This window comes from Lycium ferocissimum, chromosome 1 (assembly GCF_029784015.1).
Source record: "Lycium ferocissimum isolate CSIRO_LF1 chromosome 1, AGI_CSIRO_Lferr_CH_V1, whole genome shotgun sequence".
Taxonomy (NCBI): domain Eukaryota; kingdom Viridiplantae; phylum Streptophyta; class Magnoliopsida; order Solanales; family Solanaceae; genus Lycium; species Lycium ferocissimum.
The window spans coordinates 21362326-21372689 of NC_081342.1; the positions used below are offsets into that span (position 1 = coordinate 21362326).

At 33.8% G+C, this 10364-nt stretch overlaps 2 protein-coding genes across 2 annotated transcripts; both read left to right on the plus strand.

Moving 5' to 3' along the window:
- Nucleotides 1-1351: 1351 nt before the first annotated feature.
- LOC132029362 (chemocyanin-like) lies at nt 1352-3826 on the plus strand. The gene is made up of 2 exons (XM_059418654.1): nt 1352-1722; nt 3228-3826. Exons 1-2 carry the CDS (start codon nt 1533-1535, stop codon nt 3659-3661), a joined length of 624 nt encoding a protein of 207 aa, XP_059274637.1. The 5' UTR covers nt 1352-1532; the 3' UTR covers nt 3662-3826.
- Nucleotides 3827-4314: 488 nt separating this feature from the next.
- Nucleotides 4315-6289, plus strand: LOC132029373 (mavicyanin-like). The gene is made up of 2 exons (XM_059418660.1): nt 4315-4745; nt 5746-6289. The coding sequence occupies exons 1-2, from the start codon at nt 4574-4576 to the stop codon at nt 6132-6134; spliced, it is 561 nt and encodes a 186-aa protein (XP_059274643.1). The 5' UTR covers nt 4315-4573; the 3' UTR covers nt 6135-6289.
- Nucleotides 6290-10364: the final 4075 nt, after the last annotated feature.

A 10364-nucleotide genomic window follows, 5' to 3' on the forward strand; every position in this document is an offset into this window, starting at 1 on the left:
TTATTCTAATAAAACTACAAATCCTATATTACCATAATTACAAATTCACCAAAAATAGACCAAACCTATTACAATTAGACTAGAATAGGGTTCCCACTGACATAGGGATTCCCCGACTCACCGTCGTGACGGGACGAACTGGTCCCATCACATCCGGTCTCAATATTTTAAAAAAATGAAAAATAATTTTAATACGTAAATTATTTTTAGTAACTATGACAACTAAGAAAAACCGAAGGGAGTAGTAGATTTGTTGTATCATTGTAGATTTCTAGCTTTTGTTTTGTTCATTTGTTGGTACAGTTGTATCATATTTTAGCGGAGCTTTTTTCAATTAGTCTCAACTCTCAAGCCAAACATTAAAGACATTAAAGTCTGCTAGAGAGACTTATGCAAATATTTTTTGAATATTTGAATTAGGGGTAACTGTATTGAATTCGACGCAAGCTAGTTATACATGAATAGTTTAAAACCATACATACATTATACTCGATCTGTTCGCTCTTTTTTTTACTTGTACTTTCTTAAGAAAATATTAATTATGTGTTTAATTTACTATTATCCTTATTAATGGTGCTGTGGAAATATAAATCTGAATAATATTACCGTAATTAGTTTGAGAAATGATTACTTAATAATACTGATAAAATTGGAGAAAAACAATTAATTCTCTTTCAATTTACTAAAGTAAACAAGTACAATAGAAAAACTATTTTTAATATACTTAACAAATAGTAAAGGAAAACAAATAAAAAAAAGTATTAAATCTGAACTCCTTGAAAAAAAAAAAAAAAAAAAAAAAACAGTTGGTGTAATGTAATCACACCGACCAAATTTGAATTCGTCTCCAATTTTGAATGGGCATTTGAGATACTGTATATGTCACATTAGTAAGCAGCTTATAGCGTTTGGTAGAGCAAAAACGAACATTTTTAAAAATCTTTTTTCAAAAGTACTTTTCAAAAAGATTTTTACTAAAAGCTTGATTTGTGTTTGGCCAATTAATTTAAAAAAGTACTTTTGAGTAATAATTAGTGTTTGGCCAAGCTTTTAAAAAGTGCTTTTATGTGTATTTTTCTCAAAAGTACTTTTCAAAAAAAAAAAGTCTTTTTAAAAGCTATTTTTTTAACCAAAAAAAACTGTACGCTACTCCCAAAAGACTTATTTTCTTCCAAAAACTTGATCAAACACCTCACTTTTTTTAAAATAAGCACTTATTGAAAAAATAAGTACTTTTGGGGGAAAAATAAGCTTGGCCAAACAGGCTATTAGTATGTATAGTATCGCTAGCCTATCTGGACAAATGCATATATCTCGCATGCATACACAACTCAAGTATCATCAACTCACCAAATTCACGCAATCCTACATATACCCATTCTTGGCTTTTTCTTCACTCAGTCCACATAAACGTTATATATAATGACACTGAGAAATGCATGCCCTACCCCCACCCATTAAAAAAAACACTTCTCTAACTCCACCTTTCATTTGAACTCTCTCTAAGTTAATTAATTACTTCTTTCTGAGTCATGGTTTTTTTAAAGGAAGCTATGTTTTTCCTCTCAACAACGCTTGTTCTTAGTTTCTTTACGGCCACTCTTGGTGGCGCCGCCGTGTATAAGGTTGGTGATGCTGATGGTTGGACGCTAGGTGGTGGTGCTAATGTTGACTACCATACGTGGGCTTCTTCAAAAAATTTCAGGGTTGGTGACATTCTTGGTAAGTCCGCCTTGTTCGTTGCTCTTATGTTTTTGTTTCATGAATTTTCCAAGTCCTTACAATCATTTTAGATTTTCTAGCAATTGGTGAGATTCGATGGCATTCACCTGTCACGACTAACAATTTGTAACACATGATTGATTAGGCGGGGGTGTCAGATGGGCGGATTGGACTGAATTGAACGTGTTAAATTAAAATGAACCAATAATAGGTAGATCATCTGGATGGATTGAAAGAATCATGTTTTCATGGACTAAACCCCTAATTTAGCTAATTGATTGACATCACAGAAAAGAAAAAGAAAGATTTCACGATTATTTCTTTCAGATATAGTTAATAGAGAGTATAAAAAGCTTACTTGGACAACTAATGGTTGAGATTTGAAATCAAGAAATTAGATGCTACTGAGCCGTCCCCTTATGATAAAATTTAACCCTAAATTTTGTACTTGAAAACATTTTTGTCGAATGATGACTAAACAAACTGTCCCCGGTGAGTAGAAGCAGATTAAAGATTTAAATTCAGCAAATATGTGTGCGCCTTGACCAGAGGTTTGGGGTTCGACCATTGGGAATGATTCCTTTTTTGTTGGGACCATTGCTCCCAAAATGGGCCCCGTAACGCGTGGTCCGGAGTTAGTTGGGCTCCAATGAAAGTACCGAACATTGGGTGGGAAACCAAAAAGAAAAATATATGTGTGTGTATGTGTATGTGTATCAATGTATATGATTAGATTCGAAGAGTATGGATTTATAGCCTGTTTGGCCAATCTTATTTTTCTCCCAAAAGTACTTATTTTTTCAATAAGTGCTTATTTTAAAAAAAGTGAGGTGTTTGGCCAAGCTTTTGGGAGAAAAATAAGTACTTTTGGGGAGTAGCAAAAACAGTTTTTCAGAAGCTAAAAAAATAGCTTTTACCCAAAAGTACTTTTTTGAAAAGTACTTTTGAGAAAAATACACATAGAAGCACTTTTTAAAAGCTTGACCAAACACTAATTGCTGCTCAAAAGCACTTTTTAAATCAATTGACAAAACACAAACTGCTTTTGAAAAGTACTTTTGAAAAAAGTGCTTTTTAAAATAAGTTGTTTTTAGAAGCTTGGCCAAACAGGCTATTAATCTACAAGAACTGAGCAGTGTAATTGCTAAAAATGTTACCTTTTTTAAAATTATTATTACTACTTATTATAAGTAGCAAAATAAGTCCTTTTCGAATAATTCAAGGATAAAATTGACTCGTTTCCCCTTATTTTGGAGCAACCTTTAATAGGAAGAGTATTTTTTTAATTTATTGACTAGTTGGAGGGTATTTGAGCTAGGTGACTAAAAGCGAGGACATATTTTATCAAAAACGTAACAGAGGATAAACTTTGTCCTATTTCGATTAGTCTTTTTTAGCCATAGCATGATTACCTGAAAAATTCGTAACATGTGAATTCACAAAAATCGAAATTTCCTCCTATATGGTAGCATTTTTCATTAATTTTCACTTTAATGGGACTGCAGTTTTCGAGTACAACAAAACACAAAACAACGTACTACGAGTGAGCCTTCCGGATTACCATTCGTGCAACGCTGGAAATCCCATCACTTCTTACTCTTCCGGCAACGACTCCATCAGCATCATAGGTCCGGGCCACTACTACTATATATGCGGTTTCCCGGGCCACTGCCAGGCCGGACAGAAGCTTGATGTTAGGGTCCTTAAAGTTTCTAAGCCCACTGACACCCCAAGTGGAAGCCCAAGCCCAATCCCAAGCCCAAGCTCAAGCTCAAGCCCAAGTCCAGGTCCTGAAGCAGCCTCATCTACTACTAGTGGGCATGTTATTGCACCTAGCCCAGCAACCAAGAGCAGTGCCTCCTCATTGTTCTTAAATAATGAGCTTGGCTTTTGCTTCACTTTGTTCATGATTGTTATAGGTGCAGGTTATTTACTTTAAGTGTATTGGCTTAATCTGACGTTGTAGTGTAAGGTTTATGGACTGGAGAAATTTGGGGATATACCCATTGGTACATTGCTGATGTTTTGGGTTTTAATTTGTGCCTGTATGGAAAAGATGATAGATTTTAATTTATTGATAGTTAATTTATCAGTTTATCTTATATTCGACCTCATGCACGGCGGTTTTATTTGTAGTCTATTAACGGTTGAGTTATCCTCTTGGAATGCTATAGCAGCTATACTATAATGATAGTGTAAAAACAATTTTCACGTTATCTAATCATTGAAAGATAGTTACAAGTAATCGTCTAATATAAAATGGAACTAATGACTTAGTGACTAGTTACTTAGGTTGAATTACAATGATACTATAAAAAGTATTTTACTCTATATGTTTGTGTATATAGGTAAATCCTACTCCCTGCATCCAATTTTATGTGACTATTTCACTAGGCAAAATAAAGACTTGAAACGGATATTCTAAAATAGGCCTTGTATGGTTATAAATATGTAAATTAAGGTAAACTAAGAAGTTTGAGGTGCATAAAATGTAACCCCCTAAGATAAACTAGAAAATAAAAAACATGCAAATTAGTTATCACAATGATCCGTTGGAATGACAGATGTAACCAATTAACCATTACTTATGTTGCGTCGGTATCGATTAACACTATCAGGAAAAAAGGCAACAAAATCATGGATTGAATTGATTGAGCAAGAATTGGTTGAGCTACCATAAATCACATTTGCGTAAATGGAAAATTCTAATAGAATCTGTTCTTTTCCAAAAATACCGATAAAATTGGTTGTTATATACACAACTAGACCTAGTTAGACACCCTCATTCACCCACCCCTAGAAACTTATTCTTATTATATTGGTGCCTCCCAAATTTTTTTACTAATTAGCTATGATTCTTCCAAAGAAAACCAATTTATTGTTCTTGATGGTTCTTGTATTATGTGTTGTATCCATGGGTGAAGTGTACAAGGTTGGTGACTCAACTGGATGGACAGATATTGGACACTTTGACTACAAATCTTGGTCTGCCACTAAAAATTTCCGTGTTGGCGATTCCATAGGTAAGTACTTATATATATATATATATATATATATATATATATATATATATATATATATATATATATATTAGAATGAATTGTAGCACAAAAGTATTCGAAATCAAAATATAATGAGATTTAGGATCTATGCCTTAACAATATTTACATCATCTTTTTTTTTTAGTTAGAACGGAGTAAATAGTAATGGGTAGATATGATTTTTTTTTTCACCCAAGAGGTTTAAGCACAAGAGAAAGGATTTATGACATAGATGGATCCCTCTTTTCCCTGTCCTACATCAAGTTTAGGTATACTTATATGAACATGCAAGTGTCTAATATCCGCTAGTCGCTTCAACTTGATTAAGGGTGGTGGGGCTCCTATTCAGATTTTGTCCTAAGCAAAGTCACGAAACTAATATTATTAAGATCTTTTTTTAGCTTTTCACATGTATTACGGTGTTTCATATGAAAACTTATTGTAAAGCATCAGTAATCATAATTTATCAAGGAAAAAGGAGAATCTTATTTACTACTCTTATGCGAAACGTTGGCCTACTTCGTCATAACATAAATTTTTTTCTTAGGAAAATATTCTTCTATTTAGTCATTTTTAGGGTTCCGTCCTTTTAAACCTTAAAATTACATACTTAATTTTTAAGAGAATGATTTAATTTATATACGCTGACATTATAAAACTTTTTTACAAGGTTAGAAATTAGTAACATTTATAATTGAGAAATTTACCTATAATTGTGTTATTATTTTTACATCACCAATGCATAGAATTGAAACCCTTAAGGCCTAAGGGATATGTTCCGATTGAATGAAATATCAAGATTTCTTCTTTTTGAGAATAATTTCCTATTGGGATAATAAATTAATGCTAAATGTTTTCCTTCTTTAAAAATGAAATTTATAACCAATTACCAATTGAGATATTTTTGGTCCATGTTCATGTGTAAGTATATATTTTTGCTTCCGTGTTACACCATTAATTATCGTTTTCTTTTATGGGACAGTGTTTGAGTACAACAAGCAATTCCACAACGTGGTGAGAGTGACACACAAGAACTTCAATGCATGCAATGCCACAACAACTTATGCCACATTCAACAGTGGCAATGACACTTTTGTGATTAGAAAACCAGGCCACTTCTACTTCATTTCCAGCTTCCCTGGCCATTGTCAAAATGGTCAAAAAGTTGATATCAGGGTCCCTGGCCCCACGAAACAATCGCCCTCTCCTTCTCCTTCTGCTTCTCGTTCGGAGCCAATCACTCCGCCAACAACACGGGCACCTTCACCATCTCCTGCTGCTGGTGATAACAAAAGTGGATCCTCAGAGATATTATTTTCTTTCAAGCTTTGGTTGTCCATGCTTCTAGTAGTAGCAGTCGATATGGTTTAGTTTATTTCCCACGTACTATTTATTTTTCAAAGACGTTTTTTTTTTTCGATTTTAAGTAGGCATGCATGTTATGGTTTGATATCTACATTTCTGCTTGGTAATTCTTAGTGATATTTATAGTTAGATGTTTATAGCTCGTTTTGTGGGATACTATGTTGTTGTTTTGGGCTGTTTCAATTTTAAATGCTATAGCACCGGATCATTTAAGGGCAATCCGCAGGATTGTCCTTTGCTGGGGGTGGTCTTTAATTTTTCTCCCTCAAATTGGTGGTCTTTAATTTTTGCCCTTCGCTAAAAATTCTTTGATTTCGGGTTCGAACCCTTGCTCAGTCAAAAATTTTTAAAAAAATTTCGCAAGTTAGAGTTTGAATTCGCAAGACAGAGTTTTGAAAATTTTGTCTGCATGGGAAGAATTTTGCATTAAGGCAGAGTTTTGAGGCAAAATGCTGCCTTAAACTCTGCCTCGCGAATCCAAACATCTGCCTTGCGAAAATTCCTTTTTTTTTTTTTTTTTTTTTTTTGACAGAGCTGGGGTTCGAACCTAGAACCTCGGGGTATTAGGCGAAGGGCAAAAATTAAAGACCACCCCAAATGAAGGGTAATCCGCGCAAAAAAAAAAAATCATTTAAACCTTGTAAAGAAAGTGAAAGATAATTACTTAGAGCCCGTTTGGCTTAGTTGATTTAAAATAGCTGATAAGCATTAAGTGTTGATAAGTATTTTTAAGTGCTGAAACTGATAATAAGCTGCTGAAGTGTTTGTCAAAATGAGTGCTGATAAGCATTTTTTCTGTTAAAATGTCTTAAATGCCCTTAAAGTCGTTTACACTAATAAGAACGTTATTTTATAAGTTTTTAAATACCAAATTAATTAAAATACGAAATATTTTATCCTCGTTTTATTTTTAATACAAAATTAATTTGATAAAATTATTTCTTATAAATATAAATAATTTTATGATAAGCTAAATTACAATCATAAGTGTTACATCTCGGAAATTTCAAATTGTTGCCTTGTGAGTAGGCTAACGTGAGCTTAAGGTGAATATGAAATCCTTACGGGATTAAGGAGAGTATTAGGTAGCTTAAAGTGCGCACCATAAGATTTCAAAGTTATATGAACATATGAGCCTAAGTTTGTTGAAGGAAGTGAAATGCAAGACGTGTTTGGAAAGGTTTTCGCGATACTTGACTTGATACATATTTAGTAATGTCGTGACGGGCTGCTATAGGGCCTATTGTATGGTTAATGAAGTATTGTATAAGTGCCAAGAAGGTTCCACAAGGATTGGAGATCAAACGAATCAATGAGAGAAAGTTAATAGTGGGTTATACGACCGCTTATACGGTCCGTATAAGGGTCCGTATAACAGTTACAGTGAAGGGTCACCACTGGTGATATTATACGGTCACTTATACGAACCATATAATATTATACGGACCGTATAAGTGTCCGTATAAATCCCGTCGGCCAGCCTTTTTTTTTTTTTTTTAATATAAGTGACCCTTGTTATGTTATTTCATTTCCCACATTTCCAAAAGTCTTGAGAGCTCAAAAAAGCCCTTCTCCAAGCATATTCCACTCAAACCCAAGAGAAAACAAAGATCAAATAGCAAGAATTGAAGTGTTCATGTGTTGGAAGGCTCACTAGGGTTAATAGACTTCAAGAACAACTTGAGTATTGAAGCGAGGGTTTTCACTCAAGGTGATATCTTGCTCCAAAGCCCATTTCTATGAGATAAAAGGTTAGTTTTCATGTTATCAAGAATGCTTGGTTGTTGAATAACTTGGGTAGAAGAAGAAAGTAGAAAATGAGATCCAAATGTAGCTTTTATGATGTTTTTCGAGAAGTAAGCTAACTTAAGTTATGATTCTTAGTATAATATGGATATAATCTTGTTATGGAAGGTAAAGCGTTGTATGAAAATGTGCTAAGGTTGGGTGTGAAATAGTTAGTATAAGTTGAATATGAGAATGAATTTTGAAGACACAATGGAATGTGATTACTTGATTATGATATTGTGGATGTTATTGTGGTTGTTTGGGAGTTGTTTTGTAATATGGTGGAAGTTGATGAAATAGGGGAAATGCTGCCTAACTTTCGTGTTACACCTCGGAAATTCCGGATTTGTTGCCTTGTGGATAAGCTAATATGAGCTTAAGGTGATTATGAAATCCTTATGAGATTAAGGGAAGCATTATATAGCTTAAAGTGCGCACCATAAGATTTTGAAATCATACGAATATGTGAAATTTAGTTTGTTGAAGGAAGTGAAATGTAAGTTGTGTTCGGAAAGGTTTTCGCTATAATTGAGCTAATATTTAGTCCGTCGCTAAACAACCAAAATCCATCGCTAAAGCTATTTAGCGATAGGTTAGCGACGAATTTTGATCGGTCGCTAAAACGCTCGTAGCTAACCCTTTAGCGACGAAATTTTGATATCCGTCGCTAAGTATAGCGACGGATTGGCGACGTAATAATTCAGTTGCTACCTTTAGCGATGAATATTTCTGTTGCTAATACATATAAAAATCCGTCGCTAGGTTGCTTGTTTATTTCGTCGTTGCGGAATGTTAGCTACGGAGTTCGCAATTTGTAAAATATTATTTCTAATTTTATATTTATTAAACATTTAGCAACGAAATAATCGTGCCGCTTATATTTATTATAGATATTATTCAAAATCCCAGTAGAACATATTAAATGAAGAGTAGAAATATTTAATAAGCATCACAAGAAACTAATTTCATATAAATAGTATCGTAGATCCAAAAATACAGAAATCCTAAAGCTTTAAAGACGTCCGTAGTTATTCTTCAACTAATATAATAGAGTTTGAAAGACAAAGCTAACTAATGGTGCTTGAGAGTGATGCCATAATCGTGTTTCCCCCAAGGCCATAAACTCTTCTCTCCATCTCTCCTCCCACGGACTCGTAATATATCCGAGTTGCAACATCCATCTAATCCTACTGTCATTCTTGCTGTAATCAATGCTGCTCTAACAATTCTTGAGGTATCCTGTAAATAGAAGTAAATGAAAACATTAAAAACTTTTGTACATTCAATTTATCCGACAAATGAATATGAATGTCATCTATAAGGTCAATAATATCATTTGGTATGTCAACAGAGCCTCATGATCTCGATGATCATTTTGACCAGAAGAAGAAATGATTAAGTTAATCTTCAGGATATATATGTTCTTAATTTCATCCTTCTATTCTCAGATGTATATTTAGATCTTTGACCTTTCATACAAATAATTTTATCATGTATCATTCAGATTCAATATTTTGTACATTCTGAGGTGAAAGAGAAAAACAAGTTATGGTTAGGACTTAGTTAACTGATCTTATTTTGTGTAGACAATTTTAATAATAATTTGTTTTCTTAATTATCTTAGTATTTTTTTTATTTTTTTTTGGATGACATGGGAACTCGCAGCCGCTACCCTTCGGATGCGCGTAAACCCAGCTCCTGTGCAATAGCTCGCAAACTACACAGGAGAGATAACCCGCACTAGGCAAGCCCTGTGCGACGAGCTCGACCCAGAAGGCAAATCCCCTGCTGTTGTAGGCAGGGGGTTTATTGAAGTCTCTGAACCAATTTTATCAATGCCTGGGGATACAACTATTCCATTAAAGTATCAGTTCTTGAATAGATATTTGAAAATGAAGAATGGTGCCATATATAATTATAATGAAAGAGTATGAATACTTGGGCTTTTCCTTTCAGTTTTTCATCTAAAAGAGCTATAAAACTTGCTATTAAAAGGAATTGTCACTCGACAAACATGTGATAGGTACAACATGCTGGGAAAAAATGGGTGCCATCAAGCAGGTAACTGACCAGTTTCTATTGCGATTTGAAAATGTTACACAAGGATACTGTTACTGATGCGTTTGTGGGGAGACAATATTCCAGACGAAAGAATTAATAGGACAGATAATGATTAATGTTTTCTGAATTATTTTGTTAGTCAAATAAAACTTCCCTGCGTGGATTAGGATTCTTGTTATTTCGGTTTATAGGACTTTTGCTATTCTAAGTTGGTTAGGACTCTTGCTACCGTAACCTCTATTTAAGAGAGTTGACGTTATTAATAAAATAGATTGGATTTTATCTAGTTACAAAGAGTTGGAACTTTCTCAAACAAGTTCCCCGATTCGCAATTCCCCGAATGAATTGCAAAAATTCAAGAATCATAGCAAGTCAAGGAACAAGAAC